The sequence below is a fragment of the Myxine glutinosa genome, chromosome 8 (genome assembly GCF_964187855.1).
Source record: "Myxine glutinosa chromosome 8, kmMyxGlut1.1, whole genome shotgun sequence".
Taxonomy (NCBI): Eukaryota; Metazoa; Chordata; class Myxini; order Myxiniformes; family Myxinidae; genus Myxine; species Myxine glutinosa.
Genome location: NC_136268.1, coordinates 31,251,929 through 31,270,773, shown reverse-complemented (window position 1 = coordinate 31,270,773; position 18,845 = coordinate 31,251,929). Strand labels below are relative to the sequence as shown.

At 41.9% G+C, this 18,845-nt stretch overlaps 1 protein-coding gene across 1 annotated transcript; it reads right to left on the bottom strand.

The window, feature by feature from the left end:
• Nucleotides 1–16,993: 16,993 nt before the first annotated feature.
• Nucleotides 16,994–18,301, bottom strand: LOC137432369 (uncharacterized). Its single transcript, XM_068124244.2, has 4 exons — nt 18,059–18,301; nt 17,816–17,906; nt 17,408–17,685; nt 16,994–17,260 (listed from the first exon to the last, which is right to left on the bottom strand). The coding sequence occupies exons 1-3, from the start codon at nt 18,169–18,171 to the stop codon at nt 17,524–17,526; spliced, it is 366 nt and encodes a 121-aa protein (XP_067980345.2). The 5' UTR covers nt 18,172–18,301; the 3' UTR covers nt 16,994–17,260; nt 17,408–17,523.
• Between the last annotated feature and the right edge of the window lie 544 nt (nt 18,302–18,845).

The following is an 18,845-nucleotide window of genomic DNA, read 5'->3' as shown; positions in this document are numbered from 1 at the left end:
CGCAGCAACACGGGTCACCGGGGGACTTCCTCACCCCGCGGCGCCCAACCAGACCCTCCACCGACGAGCTCCAATTTCCAGTTACCACCGGCTGCCAGGGGTAATTGCCGCAGAGGGGGGCCCGCAGGCATCGCTCCTCAGAGCTTGCTCTGTACCTGCGGACACACACACCTTCCCCACCCATGGTCCCCAAAACACACTTCCTCCCCCGCTGCCATTCAATTCTCCACACAACTCAGCACAATTCAGTACAATTCATAGATGGTGTAAAAGGTGTTACAAGGCTTGCCATGGCCTGCTACATGTGAAATCCCCCCAGTTCACAGTTCGAATCATTGAATCCTTACACATTTCCATTAGCACATTTCCAAAAAGCACAATTATCGCCCCTCATTATCTCCAATAATCATCACACACTCTCCAGGTTCCACTCTCACGACCACATCAAAACACGTAACCACAATACAAAAACATACGCCACCCACAAGACACTGTGGCTCCCATTCCATCCCCTCACCGGCCATGTCATCACTCTCACCCGCCTCCCAACTCCAAATTACATGTCCCCAATTTCCCAAAGCAAATCCTGAAGCCTGGGACAGTACTCCTCAAAACACTCACCTCAAGTGCAGGTAGTTGCAGGTTGGTCAGGTTCAAAGTGCAATCCACCCATACAATTCCCAAAATTTCACATTGGGCCAACCAAATCCTTCCAGATTTCTCTTTTGTCCCCACTACACTGGCAGGTATGTGGATCCGCATCCAACGGTGATCATCACTACACAACTACCTGTGGCCACGACAGCTCTGCACCTCTACCGTGCAAGGGTCACCGGGACAAGGTGAGCAGTCAAAACGCCAACATGGCCCATGAGTGTCCATAAGGGTGCGACCCACCATCCATCCTTCGGCCCCCCTGCGAGGAACACAGCTGCAGCAGCCCCAGCTGGCCAATGTGGTGAGCACTTGCTGCCACAACACACACTACCGCACACACAACCTCGGCCCTGGGGGGCACGGTCGCAGTGCGTGGCATCCCTACAGCCACGTCCCCTGCACCTCCCCATCATCCCCCAGTCCGACTACAGAACTGCAGCCCCCCAGTGCTCACCCACACTTGACCACACCAAGGTCCAGTCAACAGCCATGCTCCACCAGGAGACCCACCCAGAAGACATGGTCCACACACCTCGGACACGCACAGCACCACGTTGACCCTCAGGCTACACAACTACATCCCCATCATCCCGCGTCCCAAATATCAGCACAGTTGCCCCCGCAACCAGTTGAAAGCTGTGTCTTGCTACCCTATTAATTTCATCACAGCCTCCAACACTTTGGTCTACACACCTGGATCAATAATGGCGTCACTGTACAGTGTCCACCATGGCATTTCAAAATCCACCCTTAAATTTCCATCTAACCCACAGATTACCCATGCCAACCATTTGTCACATTTCACTAACCTCACCAAAGAAAGATGCTTTGCCATACACATGCCAGCCGAGCATGGCCCATATGCTCGGCTCGTTACACATCTCCCGATTCACATCCCCATGGCTCTCTTCCCAACCCGAGAGTCCATAAATCACAACGGAGCATCTGTGGAAGGTCACTCACACCATCACGTTCCACAGATGCCCCAATGGTTGTCCGGCAGGCTATCTCCATCCCTGTCCATTCGGTTTGACCCGCGTCCATCGACCAACACGGCATGGCAGGTCTTCACATGCCAGTTGTCCCAAAGTCTCAGGGAGAGGGTGTCAGGTCGCATGCCCGGGTGATCACTACATCAGGCCCAAGCTGGCCATCTGCGGTGCCACCACCAAAGCGCGACCCACAACACCTCCCCCCAGTGGTCCTCAATATTTGCCATCCCAGGCTTGAGAAACCACCTCGGACCTCCCTGGAGGTCTTAACCCCCACCAGGGTCCGGTGACCCTGCCGGCCCGAGCCACCAGCTCGGACGGCGCCCCGACGGACAAGGGACGCCACACTCCACCAGACCCCCCGTGGGACCCAGGTCGTACCTCGACACCCAAGGCTGGACCCCACGTCCAAATCTCGCCATCACAGCCCCCCAGCTGGCTGGCATACCCAAATTTTGAAAGGGGCAGCTTTTGCCCGAGGCCATCACCCATGACCTCTCCATGTCCAAATCCCGCAGCCCGGGGACCAATCCCCACCATGGCTGCTCCAAATCAATTTCCCATTGTAATTTTATTTTACATTTTATTTTACAAATTTTCATTCCCATCGCCAACCCGCAGCTGCAGGGAACAACCTCTACCACCGGTTGTTCTGCCCCTCCCTGCAGTTGATCCAAATTCCCTACAGGGACCAAATCTCCAGAAGCTCTATCTCCCGATCCTCCAAGATCCAAATCCAGCCCGGAGCCAACACACTCCCCCAACTGGTTGTCCAATTTTGGAGCCTCTGTTTCCAAATAGCAGTGTACAGTGAGCGTCCCCTCGGTCATTCCAACCACCTCCTCGGACCAACTCACCTCTTCCCCCAGACTCCTTTGGGCCTGAACAAGCTCTACCTCCATGGGACTGTCACAGGTCTCCAGCCGCTGGATCAAATCATCCTCATCATCATCATTAGAAATCATTCCTGGCCCCGCCAGGCTTTGATCAATATCCCCAATAAATACCCGGTCCGGCTCTATCGCATGGACCCCCAAAAACTCTACCCCCTCTTGCTCCGCACCACCGCCCTGGTGCTGCACAATTCCAAATTCATCCCCCGGTTGGGGTGTTGTGACATCCACACGGTCCCGATAAACAACCAGGTCTCCATTTGCTTTATCAATTCGAGCATTTGTGGCACCAATCTGACCCTCCAACTTTTCCCCCATTTGGACAGCCTGCGTCACGCCCTCCTCTATTTTCGACATTAATTCCTCCCGTTTCAATTCAATTTCCACCCCTATGGCTTTTTCCATCTCCCCCATTTGAGTTTCTACTTTACCCTCAAATTTCCCCAGTCTGTCCGTAATTTGGTTTTGCACTCTCCCTTCTATGCCATCAATTCGTTCCCCCAGCTGCTGTGCCATTTCCCCAATTTTTCCTTCCATACTGTTTTCTAACCCCTCTAACCCATTTTTCACTCCCTCTATCTGATTCTCCTGGGCAGCCATTCTATTTTCTACCCCCATTAACCCATTTTTCACCTCTTTTATCCCGTTGTCTAACCCCTCAAAATTATTGTCTAACTTCCCGATTTTCTTGTCTAACTCCTCAAAATTATTGTCTAACTTCTCACCGGTACCCCTCGCTTCGTCCCTCATTACCCCCATTTGGTTCTCCAATCGCTCACTCTGAGCCCTCATGTCTCCCCGAATTTCTGCAAGGTTTCGCTCACCCTCGGCCCTCTGAGCATTTATTAAATTTACTATGGTCTGGAGATCTATCGGGGCCGTCCCAGCGGCGGGGAAAGTTCCAACGCTATCCTCCTTATCCCCCATTTCCGGCTCACTCCCGACGCTGACGGAGGCCTCGCTGCGTACTTCCATCTCGTCAATTTCCGACATCCGCTTTCCGGAAGATTGTTTCCCGCGCGCGTATTTATTTTAATAATTCCAGTAACACAATTTAAATTTGACGAAGACGCGATATCGCGCTCCGTATGCCCAATTGATTACTAAATTTCTCCGCCTCGCCTATAACAATTTTGCGTTCGAACGTCGGGCGCAATGTACGCCCGACCGTGTCGATGTCGCCCCGCGGACAAAAAAATTTGTCCGACCGTGTCGATGTCTCGCCGCGGACAAAAAAATTTGTCCGACGGGTTCAAATCCCACTCCTGACACCACTTGTCGCGTAACCGTGATTAACACCACAGTTACGGATGACCGATTTGCGAGACTTTAACTCCCGAGGCGAACACTCAATGGCGGACTCAAGTTCAACACCAACGCGCGGAATGGCGGGGCGCAGCGAAGGCTCCGCAACCTTATCTGTTAAAATCAAACACCCAGGAAAACTGCGTTCAGATATTATGTACAAAAAGTAATATAAGGGTTTATTAGGAAAAGTAAAGCCAGTGAAAAAGCCCGCCGGTAAATCTAATAATTCTAATAAACCTAAATCGGGACGTCCCCACACGACTGACAGCAAACACAAACGAGGGAGATTAATCACGAAAATAACACGTCCCGTCGTTCAAAATATACGCGGAGATCGGGCTTATCTGTCTTTGTCGTCTTGTATTGTTGGTGTCCAGCACCGCTCCTTCCGGCCCGATCGCACACCACGAGGCCCCTCGCTCCAAGCACCACGCGTCCGACGCAGGCCAGCGGCTCCACTTGACCAGGGACAGGAAGGACTCCTTTCAACTCCACTCGACTCGACGACGCGGGAGTGCTGGCAGCCAAGTGCCAACGAACTGCTCAGTGCCAACTGGGTGTGCTCTCGTGTGTCTCCTGCGACTCCCTACAACCCGAACTGCACTCGAACTGCGACTGGAATGGCGTGTCCTCTCCAACTCTCCACCACCGCTCAACTCTCTGGTGCCTGCCTGCGTCTGCCAGTGCCTGCCACGAACTCAACTCAACTCAACTGGTATGGCGTCCGACCGTCGCCTATATTGGTGGCCGATGACGTCACATTGCGCACTCCTCAGCCAATCAAAGCCTCCCGCGACTCCTGACATCTCCCCCGTTACGCGACCCTGCGGTCCTGGCATAACACGTGCCGGCCAGGTTTGTAGGCCTTTGGAGGTGTACACGGTGGCGGCCAATCATGGCGGTGTTTTTGACCTGGTTTCCTGTCAATTTAATACGAAGTCCTTGTCAGGGAAAGGGGATTATTTAATGTTGCGCTAAGGACCTAACTAATGTTTATGTGGTTTGCAGTGCCATAAAGGACAAAGGTTTGATTACTAGGTGATACTCACAGGGGCGTTACCTTTAATCCCTCACTATTTAACACTCGGACCTCCAGGTAGATCCACAATCATACATCTTACCCCGACAACCGCCTGAACATCAATAACTTATTACATGTAGAGTCCCTGTCACGACAGCCGAATACCTACCTATTCAGATCTACCTAGCTCTAGATGTTGCATTACCAAATTCATAACAGTATAATGATGATACAAAAGCAGAGAATAGTTTTACCGTAGCAGTACCTCTGAAAGGTATATTTGGATTTTGTGATTATGATAAAGTTTTGTATGGTCTTAAAATTAGATTTCAACTACAAAGGAATGATAATGTAAATAGGTTGCTTTTTGGGGTTGAAAATGCTTTTGGCGACAATAATAAATTTGTTATTAATGATTTGTGTTGGTATATTAGTGAATATACTCCTAATCTTAAAACGGAAGAGATGTTAAATAGAAGACTTAACTCAAAGAAACCGCTAAATGTATCATACCTTAAAAGAAGATGTCAACACGTTAAACTGGAACACACTACATACACTTGGAATTTGGGTGTTCTTGAAGGAAAGCCACGATACCTATGGCTCATTTTTAAGAAACCAGATGGAGAGGAGGGTACTGATAAGAATAATGCGCTGAGTGATAATGCTAAGGTGAAACAACTTCGGGTTTCTCTTGATGGAACATTTTATCCGTGAGATAGATTGGAAATTGATTGGGAAAAAAAAGATTATGCGGAAGCCTACAAGTCTTACCAAAAGGTGTGTGAAAGCAACGGTAATAATGAACCTATTTTGGATATGGTTGCGTTTCAAAAACTTTATACCATCTACGCAATTGACCTGAGTTCTCAAAAGGAAACTATAAAGTCTAATAGAGTGGATACTTCTCTATACATTAAAAGAGGAGAGAATGAAGAAGTTGATGCTTATTGTTTGCTTTTGGAGGAAACAGAATTATAGATTAATACAGATAATGGTGTTATGATTAATATCACATAGGTTTTTTCTCATAAATAAATGAGTAGGAAAGAACTGGTATATGTTAATCAAATCAATCTTAATAAATTAACATCTTGTATTCAAAATCAAAAGCCTTGTATTATTAACGTTAATACAATTCAAAGAAAAGGAGCAGTAAGAATTGATGTTTTACTCACAAGAGAGCAGGTAAAAACACTAAATGATGCTGGTTCACTTAAAATTAAAATGACAAAACCTATGTTAAAGAAATATTCAATACAAGAGGGAGGATTTCTCCCGTTTCTAATTCCTTTATTTGCTGGTTTAAGTGCGGCGGGAGCATTGACTGGTGGTATTTCAGCAGCGGTAAAAACTGCTAACGAAAGGAAGGCACAACTAAAAGCTCAAAAAGAATTGGAAAGACATAACAAGGAGTTGGAGAAACAAATTAGTGGAAGTGGTGTAATTGTGGATTTTGCTCAAAAACTTGAAAGTCTACCTGATAAAGCTAGATTGTTAGTTGGAGATATGCTTTCCTCTATCGCTCAAGCGGGTGTTAAACTAACGAAAAGGGGTAATGGGTTATATCTTTCTCATAAATAAATGGATAAATGGTTTAAACAATTTGGAAAGAATACAACGTCAAATATAGAACTTACTAAATATTGTAAAAAAATAAAAATTGATAATGTGGTTATTTGTATGAGAGATGAATTAAAAAAGTTGTCCAAGAATACAATGAATATTATTATGAATTTAGACACACAGAATGGTTCTCATTGGGTTTGTATTCATAATAGTCAGGATAAATATTATTTTGATAGTTATGGTATGCCACCGCCTGTTGAAGTAATACAATTCTTACAGAATGGTGTTTATCAAACATTTCAAGTTCAAGAAATTAATTCTAAATGTTGTGGTCAATTATGTTTATATGTATTATTTCAACTCAACAATAATGAAAATTTTTATGATATCATTTTTAATCTAATATAAATGACTTATGTTGGAAAAGATGGTTCTATCTTTGGAAAATCCTCTCAGGATATTGATTTATCAAATTATTATACAAAGGCACAGGCTGAACGACAAAAATATAGTATAAGTAAAAATATTAATATGAAGAATACTTATAAATTAATCAATTATCCAAACCCGACAGATGCGAATGACTTAATTAGATTTAGTGATTTATCACAATATATATATTTTAAAGAAAACAGCACGTTTTGTTAAACAAGTAAAATTTACAACTAGTCCAGCAGATAGGTGCTAAAAAATGAACTAATTGTGCACTTTATGATAAAAGCATGAAACTTGGCAGACTCATACTAGACATCATGGGGATCATTTTAAAGATTGGAGGCATTCTGTATCTGTCCTGTGTCCACCGTAGCGGCCATTTTCCAAAATGGCTGCCATCGAGGAGATTTTGCTGATAAGTGAATGACAAAAATACCTCTATTAACACAAAATATATATGTTCATGCTATATATGTAGTAACTTACTCAAACACAAGAATTATAAATATGCCCTAAGAATATATATTTAATGGATATATGGACCAATATAGGTATTTTGATGGTTAAAATATTAAAGAAAATGAACAAATTCCTTAATATCACTTTTTTTTTAAAAGATAAGGATCATATAATATTATTAGTTATAAGTTTAGAAGTAGAAATTGTTAGTAGTCATTATTAGATATAAGTTATTATATTTGTTATTAATCATTATATGTTATAAGTAAAACATGTTTTAAATAATTAAGTAGATTAATTAAGGTGTTTTTTTTGCAGATCAGATCCAGAATTCTTGCAATATTTAAGAAATATAATTTTCTATAATTTATTGAATTGGTGTGGTTGTGTTTCTAATAATCATTGCTTCTGTCTGTTTCAGATTGTTGTGAGTGTTAATCTAATCTACTGCTCATCATCATGAAGAAAGTCTTCAAACTAGTTCAAGCTAGCAGTGATATCACCATGTCTGTGAATGAGGATGATACACAGATGGACTGGAATAAGTGTCTCATCTGCCAGGAAAGCACCAGTGAGAAACTCACGTGCCCAGCAGACTTTGCAGAAAGGTTCCAAGGAGCTGGGTATACGTCTATTGTTCAAACTTTATCAGCATTCAACGAACTCGGTTGCTTGCCACCAAAGCTTAAGTTGACTCGAATGGACGATGGTAATGGACTGGAGAAAACATTTTTAAGTAGGAAAGCAAAATTTCATAAAACATGCAGACTTAAATTCAACCAAAATGAACTCAAACGTGCAGCTAAGCGGAAGATATGTGTAACGGACAAGAGTTCCTCTTCTGGTGAAAAGGAAAAATTCAAACGTCAAAAGGTCTCCAGGACTGGTGATGCTGTTACCCATTGTTTCATCTGTGAGAAGCCCGCATCTGATGCCCTACCTCAGGAAAGTAGCTTAGAACTTTATTTTTGAATCGTGTAGAGTGAACTACAGAGGAGCCCGCTCCCAGCTAGTTAACTCTATCAGTATATAGTTTTTTCAATACAGATATTTTGAAAACAGGGGCAATGTTGTCATCCTCAAGAGCAGTTTGCATGTATGAAATAAGTTCAGCAAATGCAGTGTTATGAGCAATATTTGTGTTGCATTCGTCATGTGATGTTGTTGGTCTATCTCGATCTCTGTTATACAATGACACTAAGCATTGGCTGTGGTACTCAGCCTCTGTAGCGATTAAGTCTCCTTCACTGAGCTTTGCCAACAGACGCTCATCTTGGAGATTAATTGCACACTGTCACACTCGAGTGTCAAGGCCAAACGTCGAGGCTCTATGGAGAGTTAGAAGCGCACAATGAAGGTCGCGATGTGCTTCTTGTCGCCAATGCAAATACTGGTAAATCGCTAAGAAGTTCGTGCCAGCTCGACGGTGACAGTGAAGCAGTGTTCATCTCTCGTGCTGCAAACATTGTTCGTAGAGACATGTTAAGAATGAAATGCTTACCATTCAGTGGTTCATTCAAAGAGGATTGTCAAGAAAATTCTGTGCCTCACTCACTGCTGATGCTGGTCACAATGATCATGTAAAAAAAAAAAAAAAAAAAAACACCTTTAGAGGCCATTTTTCCCCGCAAAGCGGGGGTTGGCCTTTTTCGGGAACCGTGGTTGTTGTTGTTTTTCGGTCCCCTATTTGAAGCAATGTTTTACGGCCGGATGCCCTTCCTGACGCCAACCCTTTTTGCCGCCTTTAACGACAAACAGGGAATTACCAGTGAACTGGTACTCAATTAGCCGACCTCGGAAGGATGACAGGCTGAGTCAACCCCCCTGGCGTTAATTCAGCGATCGACCGGGATTACGAACCCAGGATCCTTGGTTATCCTAAGCTGGCACCCTAGCCGCTAGCCCAACACCAGGGATAATCATGTATGGGACAGATATCCAAAACCAAGAAAACTACTTGTCACAGCCAGCTTTGTCTGTGACATATAACAGCTGTGTGCGTCGGCGACAACAACCATCATTGGAAACAAGACATACTGAACAGCGTGAGACACCACTTCCACTATTTCTCGGATCATTGATCCACTCAAGGACAAGATCTCGAGATCTAGTTGATACACTTTATAGGCTTGGATTGTCAGTTTCATACGACCGTGTGCTAGGCATGTCTGCAGATCTAAGAAACTCTGCCATTAGCCACTTTGAAAGTATTGGAACAGTGTGCCCACCTGCACTCCAAATTGGAGTATTCACAACATCAGCAGTCGACAACATTGACCATGACCCGACAGCAACAAGTGCGCATGGATCTTTCCATGGAACGGGCATCTCCTTGTTTCAGCACCCTGACACTGAAAATTGTGGGACTGAGCAAATGCGCATACCTTTAACAAAATCTGGCAAGGTCCGAAAACTACCAGAAAGCTACACACTGGTACCTGCTGTCTCTGCACTGAAGAACGGGCCGCCAGTTCCAGAAGTATGTGGCCTCATGCAATCAGACTGCAGTCTAATGACTGCAGCAGTGGCAGAAGAGCAAAGGTGGTGTGATCATATTAGCAACGTTGTTGATGATAGAAATGCAGATAAGGATATACATGTGTCATGGGGTGCATATCACGCTACAAGAATAGAATCATCAGAGACCACTGATAATGGCCCCACAGCAGTCAGTGCTCTTCTCCCTCTATTCCCTGATGACTCAAAGTCAATCGCAATGACAAGACATTCAATGGAGGTGGTGAAAAAAGCTGTAGCCATACTCAATCCGGGACAAATTCCAGTCATAGCGTGTGATCAGCCATTGTTCAAACTTGCCAAAAACATTCAGTGGATGTGGCCAGAAACATATGGCGAAGGCTCATTTCTGGTAATGTTGGGTGGTCTGCACATCAAGATGACTCTGCTTAAGGCACTTGGTGATCTGTTAGGTGGCAGCGGTTGGACATCGGCAATAGTGCAAGCTGACATAGCTACACCAGGAACTGCAGACTCATTTTTGAAAGCGACTCATGTCAAGAGAACTGCTCGTGCACATCAAGTGACTGCATGCACACTGCACAAGCTTCTCCATGAATCTTATACCAACTACCAAGTATCCCAGGCAGACACTGATGCTGTATCATTTGAAGAGTGGTGCAAATGCAGAGCAGAAGCAAGTCCACAATTCTATTTCTGGCAGCTTGTGCTGGAAATGCAGTTGAATATACTGGTCTGGGACAGATCTATTCATGAAGGCAATTTCCTTTTGTATGTGGATGCCTTGACACAGCTGGAATGGCTCTTCTATGCTCTTGACCACTACAACTATGCAAGAGCTGTGTCCATTCACTTGCAGGACATGGTGGTGCTTAGCGACAAACAACCAGGTGTGTTTGCAGCTTTTTGCAAGGGAAAGTTCACCGTCAACAAGACATGCCGACCATTCTCAAGGATGTCTTTGGACGAAAGCCATGAACAGAACAATGCCTGTGTGAAAGGTGATGGGGGAGCAGTTGGTCTCACCGAAAATCCAGCAGCACTATTGAGGTGGATGGTGGCTGGACCAGAGATTTCCCAGGTGGTTGGTGAGTTTCAAAGTGAACTGGACAGGAAGGAAGCAGCATCACACCCACACCATCACGAGGACAAGCCAGGTAGGTCTTATAAGTATCTCCATGAAATTTGGCTAGTTTTTGTATTGCATTACTTGTTTTGTAAAACTAAATATTTTGACAGTTGTGTAACCCCCAATTACTATATATTTTCAGGAACACAAGTGGCATTCCTCAAGAATGTGAAGTCTCTGATTTTAACAATGAAAACTATGGGCAACCCCTTCTCTGACACCAGTGGAGATCTCTTGGTCCTCGACACGCGAGAGGTGGTCGATTCATCTGTTGTTGATTCTGTTCGCAAAATGAAACTACTTGGTGAAAATCAACACAACGAGTTCTTTAAGAGTCGGCTGGTGGAGCGCACAACTGCACTCAATGATAGAATAACAAAGAACAATTTGCCTTTGTTCAGATGGTGTCCTGAGAAAGAAAAGTCTCGCACCCAGGAGAAGCTGCTGTCCATGAAACGTGACCGCAATTTGTTTTCAACATTGTACATTGCCAGTCAAATACGTGGAGTTGACCTGGAAGATTTTTTCCAGCATGAAAATCAGTCATTTCCACCTTCAATATCAGACTATGGGAAAATGAGACTTGGCAAAAAGTCAGACTTGCTCCAGTGCCTGGAAGATCTGGTGCCACATAGTGATGATGCCGACCACACTACATCTGAAGTAGACATGGTCATCATTGATGGTGCAGCTATTGCCAACGTGATTACGCCTGGTACATCAGAGACATTCAATGGGTATTCTAAAGAGTTCATGAACTATGTACGGAGGCAATTCACAGGCTCTGTTTGCCGTGTTGATGTGGTATTTGATGTCTGAAGAGTGAAAGGTGATGTCTGAAGGTAGTGGAAGATAGTCTGAAGGCTGCCACAAGAAAGAAGAGAGGGAAGGGCATACGGATAAGAGTGGAAGGAAACAAGAAGCTGCCTGGAAACTGGTTACAATTCCTACGGGAAGACGGTAACAAGACAGAACTTTTTAATCTCCTGAGTGAACGAGTGACAAATGAAACATTTCCTGGTATAGTGGTCATGACTCACGGAGAAGAGCTGCGTTGTTCAGAGACAATTGACTCAGACTGGTTGTCCCCTTCTACACAGGAGGAAGCAGACACAAGAATGCTGCTGCATGCAGCAGATGGGGCCAGGCAAGGTTGCAAGAACATCTTGCTTAGAACTGTTGACAAAGATGTAGTCGTACTAGCAGTCAGTCTTGCTCACAAGCTTGACAGTGCACAGCTCACTGTAGCATTTGGAATGGGAAAATCGTTCCGTTACCTAGACGCAACTCACATGGCACAGACGCTGGGAAATGATAAGTGCAATGCAATACTTGCTTTTCATGCACTGACAGGGTGTGACACCACATCCAGTTTCACCGGCATAGGAAAAAGAACAGCATGGTCATCATGGAATGCGTTTGTTGATGTCACGCCAGACTTGTGCAGACTTGCACAGACTCCAACAACAGCTAGCATAACCCAGCTTCTCCCAAACATCGAGAGGTACATTGTGCTTATGTACGACCATGGAAGCTCTGATGATAATGTGAACATGGCCAGGAAGACTCTGTTCACACAGAAAGGCAGGAGCATTGAAAACATACCTCCTACTCAAGATGTTCTCTATCAGCATCTACTTCGAGTTGGTTATCAGGCTGGCCATGTATGGGGTCAGGCCCTGCTAAAAGCACCTCACCTGCCCAGCCCAGCAGAGTTTGGATGGACGCGAAAGAACAATTTGGCCGAATGGGAAGTGATGTGGAGGAACCTGCCCCCTGCTGGTGCAGCATGCTGTGCTGTTATTAAGTGTGGCTGTATTAAAGGCTGCAGAGGAAGATGTAAATGTGCGGAAGAAAATCTACCCTGTACATTACTCTGCAAGTGCGGTGGTTGTGAGCGAGAAGGGTGACAAGAGAACGGTTGACATTGAAACATGAGTGTTCTTGGACGTTATTGTTCTATCTCATGCACACCAAAAAACTTTTGTACTACTACAGTGTAATTTTCTGAAGTGTTTTCCTAAATGAAAGGAAGATAACACTTTGTACAAATAAACTAGTTTATCGAAACCAGTTTGTGTTACTTTATTCCTGGAATTTTGCATTTTTCCCCTCCAAATGCCCTTAAAGTGACACATAGAGGTCCCCAAAACAATCAAACATGAATATTTATGTTATCATATATAATCCTTGGGGATACTTTAGTGTACAGATGATATTAAAATAACAATTTGATATTTTCTGATGTAATATAAATTTATTCTAGCTAAATAATGATTCTGACTCGAATTCGCCACGGGTGACATGGGACAGATCCAGAATGCCTCCAATCTTTAAAATGTTCCCCATAATGTCTAGTATTAGTGTACCAAGTTTCATGCTTTAATCATAAAATGCACGATTATTCACCTATCCGCTGGACTAAACCACAACACCCGGTTATACTGACCATACACCTTTCCTCATTCAATTTAACTATCTGCTTACAATTGAATTTTATAAAGAAGGACATATAGTTAATATGCGAATCAATAAATGGGGGTATGATATGCCTGATTTAGGGTATAATTGGTATTTTTCAATAAACTTAGAAGACCTACATGATTTGAATCAGTCTCGTAAAGAAGAATATTATCCGCTTGGTGAGGATAAGGATTTATGTGGAAGTACAATTAGTAAACAACAAATACATGGTTTTAAGAAAAGAAAAATATATGATAGTATAGCGATGGTTAACATGACAAAGAAGGAAGGTAATGAGATAAGGATAGAAAGCCGAGGAATACAAACCGATTTGGTAGTGGGAAGATGGGGTGGTATTACCTGTTATAATATTAATCTCACATATATTTCTGATACATAAATGGCAGGAAAAAGACTACAAGAGAATTATAATTTTTGTATTCAGGGATACCTACAAGAAAAGGGTGCTCGGTATTACATACCTTATGATTTGGAGCATATACATGGAAATTTTGTCATTAAAAAGTGGCCTTATACTGATATTGCTAAACCCACAAATAGAGACTTCTTTAAAATATTAAATAAAAATGAACTTCTCAAAGTTATGAAATATAAAACTCTTTTAGAAATCGTCATCAAATCTTATTGGTATCCTATTATGAGAAAAATAATTATAGACACAAGAATATCTCAAAATCCAGATGAGTATATGTATAATATTCTTTGGGGCTCAAGCTCAAGGGTAGCAAGGGATGAGGAAGGAGTTGAAGAAGAGAAGGAGGAAGGAGTTGAAGAAGAGAAGGAGGAAAGAGAAGGAGGAGAAGGAGGAAAGGGAGAAGGAGGAGAGGGAGAAAAAGGAGAAGGAGGAGAAGGATGAAAGGGAGAAGGAGGAGAGGGAGAAAAAGGAGAAGGAGGAGAAGGATGAAAGGGAGGAGAAGGAGGAGAGGGAGGAAAGGGAGAAAAAGGAGGAGAAGGAGAGGGAGGAAAGAGAGAGGGGGGAAAAATATAAAAATATGACCATTCCTGAGATTAATGAAAGATTGAAGTTATTACGACAAATAAATCAATCTCAACGCACCGAAGAGGAAAATAAAGAACTAATGACTCTTATGAAGATATTGGTTTTTAAATTTGCTATAATAAATTCAGAGAGCAGATATACAACATATAGTTGATGATGTTGGTGTTATTGACTTTAGTTAGTTTTATTTGTAAATAAATGGAGGAGAGAGTGAAGGCATTCCTAAGGATTCTTTATGTTTTAAAAATCAAGATAGAAATGTATATGTTGAAAACCCAAAAGGCTTTGGCACTATGTAGGACTTTTTCTCATAAATAAATATGAGTTATTGTCTCAAATGTAAAAAGAAAACTAAATCTAAAAATATCTCCTTTGTTAAAGCTAAAAATAATAGAGTTTATCAAAAAGGAATATGTCAAGTGTGTGGCTCTAAAAAGTGCCAATTAATCTCTCCTAAAAGTGGAGGAGACATACAAAAGTTTTTGTCAGGAAGTAAATTTACAACAACTGGAATTCCAGGGGAACTACATCTACCTGGATATTCTTTCTGTGGTCCTGGAACAAACCTGGATAAAAGATTAGATGAGGCTGACAATCCTAAACCTTGGTCTAAACCTACACATAGGGTTGACGAAGTGTGTATGAAGCATGATATTGCTTATGGGAAAACCACTACGTTGACTGAAAAACATAAAGCCGACAGAGAAATGTTGTATAATTTGTCTTTGATACAAAATCCAACGTTGAGAGAGAAGGTTGATAGGTTTATTGTGAGAAATTTGATAAATGCTAAATTGAAACTTGGCCTTGGTTATTCACCCTCAAAAAACTATTAGGCTCTAATGATGTCATCAAGACTGAGGAGCTTTTGGCTGATGAATTACATAAACCTATAATCACAAAGTTTAAAAGAAGGAAAGTTTATTCTAAATACACCGACCACATATGGTCCGCTGATTTAATCGAACTAAAAAATGATATGGGATACAAGTATGCTTTAACCGTTATTGATTTGAGGAGTAGATTTGCTTGGGTTGTTCCTTTGAAAAACAAGAGAGGTTATACTCTGATGTTAGCCTTCCAACAGATATTTAATAAAAGTAAAAGAAAACCAAAGAAACTGTGGACCGATGAGGGAACAGAGTTCTATAACAAAATATTTATGAAATTTCTTAAGGGGGAGGGTATTAAATTATACAGCACCTTTAATGAAGGAAAAGCAGTTGTTATTGAGCGTTTTAATCGTACTTTAAAAGAGAAATTATATAAAAAATTCACACAACTCGGTTCCCAAAAATGGGTGTATTTTATTCAGGATATTGTAGATAATTACAATAATACAGTTCATTCATCAACAAAATCAAAACCATCAGAAACATTTACAAAATTAGAATATGAAAAGGAGATTAATTTGAGAAAGCCCAAGTTCAAAGTTGGTGATATTGTAAGAATATACAGATGGAAAAGTCATTTTGAGAAAGGTTATACAAAGAGATGGACTAATGAATTATTCAAAATCGTTGATGTAATGGATACTATGCCTTGGACTTACAAATTATATGATATGAATTGGGAAGAAATCTTGGGTTCATTTTACTCACAAGAATTACAAAAAACAAAACTGATAATTCATTAAACAACAACCATCCATACTTTCATCCACCCAGATTAGCTAATTTAATTAGTAGTAATAAAATAAAAAATAAAAAAATAAAAAATCATAAGCCACATCCACACAGACCCCACCCACAAACCCCGCCCACACAGACCCCGCCCACACAGACCCCGCCCACACAGACCCCGCCCACACAGACCCCGCCCACACAGACCCCGCCCACACAGACTCCGCCCACACAGACCACACCCACACAGACCACACCCACACAGACCACACCCACACAGACCACACCCATCATCCCCCACCCCTGTGCACCCCCACCCTTGATCCCCCCTCATCCCACCCCCACCTTCCCCACACACAAGGGGAGGGGAGGGGTGGGATGAGGGGGGATCAAGGGTGGGGGTGCACCTTCTCATCTTTTTTCCCTTTATTCTCTTTTTGTAATTAAGAATTAAATAATTCTGGACAAAGCGAATAAAATCAAAATTATGAAATAACATTAAAAACATAAAAATTATAATAAAACATTTTTCACGAGGTATAAATTCAGTTTCTTCCATAAATTCAGTTTCTTCCAAGGTATCATGTGGTATAAATACAGTAATAAAATCAAAATTATTAAATAACATTAAAAACATAAAAATTATAATAAAACATTTTTCACGAGGTATAAATTCAGTTTCTTCCATAAATTCAGTTTCTTCCAAGGTATCATGTGGTATAAATACAGTAATAAAATCAAAATTATTAAATAACATTAAAAACATAAAAATTATAATAAAACATTTTTCACGAGGTATAAATTCAGTTTCTCCCATAAATCCAGTTTCTTCCAAGGCAATCCAACATAATGTTGTCTCCCATGTTGACTTCACCAATTTCTTTTGTCTGCAAGGCACAAAAGGGATTTTAAATTAAAAATCACCAAACAGTATTTGTCTGCCGTGCCATCCCAAAACCACACGAGGGCAGTCTAAGACCATAAATGAGAAACTCCATTTATACTACACACATTGTAAGATGAAAATTTTAAACTCACATGGCCAGGGAATGAGTTGACACTCCTCCCAACTATCATCTCTGCTATTGATCTATCATCATCCTTCGGAACTCCAGGTAATTCTGTAAGGGGTTCATTCAGATCCTCCCTTTGTTGGTGATAATTATCATTGGTTTCATCGTCAAAGTTCATGTTGTTTGGTTGGCTTTTAATGCTGAAATAAAACAAACAGTTGACATTTAAATACCAACTCACTGGTGATATCAAAATCGCAAGACAGTATCCAAGTATCCACCAAACCGTTTAATAACACACATACACACAGTATCAAAGTTTGTGAAGAATTAATCATATATCTTACCTCAAATCCCAGGTCTTTATGAAGTCATCAATCTCATCTATTGTCTCTGCTATTGATCTATCATCATCCTTCGGAACTCCAGGTAATTCTGTAAGGGGTTCATTCAGATCCTCCCTTTATTGGTGAGAGAGGCTGTTCAAACATTCAACCATCTCATTATGAAGACCCCTCCGAACTTCAGTGAATTCTTTAAGCGTTTCATTGAAATCCTTCCTTTGTTGGTGAAAATCGTTCACTTCATTTTCAACATCAATCACCAGGTTTGATTTATTTTGTGTCTGCAAGGCACAAAAGGGATTTAAAATTAAAAATCACCAAACACAGTATTTGCCTGCCGTGTCATCCCAAAACCACATGAGGGCAGTCTAAGACCATAAATGAGAAACTCCATTTTTCCAAACAACTCACATGACCAGGAAATTGGTTGACACTCCGGTCGTCGAAGTTGTGAAATCCCTGGGTTTCATCAAACGTCATGTTGCTTGGTTGGCTTTTAATGCTGAAATAAAACAAACAGTTAGTTAAAGGAAATAACACACAGCTCACTTTGCCACACAGCTCCTTTAACACACAGTTATTCAACCACCAACTTTGATAAAAAGGAGAAAATTAATGGATTGAAGTTTGTGAATAATTAATTATATCTCTTACCTCTCGCATAGAATTTCAAACAAGGTGTTTAATTCGTTGTCAGTCATTGGTTCTGTTGAGACAACCTTGGATAATATTAACGGGTGAGAGAGGCTTTCTAAACACTCAACCATCTCATTATGAAGACCCCTCCGAACTTCAGTGAATTCTGTAAGAGTTTCATTTAACTTCTCCCTTTGTTGGTGAAGATTAATGACTTCATTTTCAACATCAATCACCAGGTTTGATAAAGATATACTGTAAAAGAGAAAAAACAATAAATTATTGAGAGGATGTTAATGATGTTCCATATAAGACAATGAATAATTAATTAATCGTGAGAACAAAAAAACTTACCTGACTTCTGATAAAGCTTCATCCTCCATCCTCCAGAGAAACATAACGTGTGTTTAAAAAAAGCAAGGTGTGGTTAGAGCCTTTATAGGCAAGGCTGAGTCATTGGCAAGGCTGTCATTTCCTGTGCCACGTTGGCAACTGGCTCAACAAAAGATGATGCAATGTTTCGCCATAAATGATAGAACCAAGTATGAGCCAGACTAAAGAGTGGTCTAAGGAACTACATTAAGGGGCTAGTGGGGGGAATAGGGTAAAAATTACATGTAAGTGAGAAGGATCATAGGTTCATAAGGCTAGAAGGATTATAGGTTCATAAAGGAAGAAAATCATAGGTTCATAAGGTGAGAAGGATTATAGGTTCATAAGGTGAGAAGGATTATAGGTTCATAAGGCGAGAAGGATTATAGGTTCATAAGGTGAGAAGGATTATAGGTTCATAGAGGGAGAAATA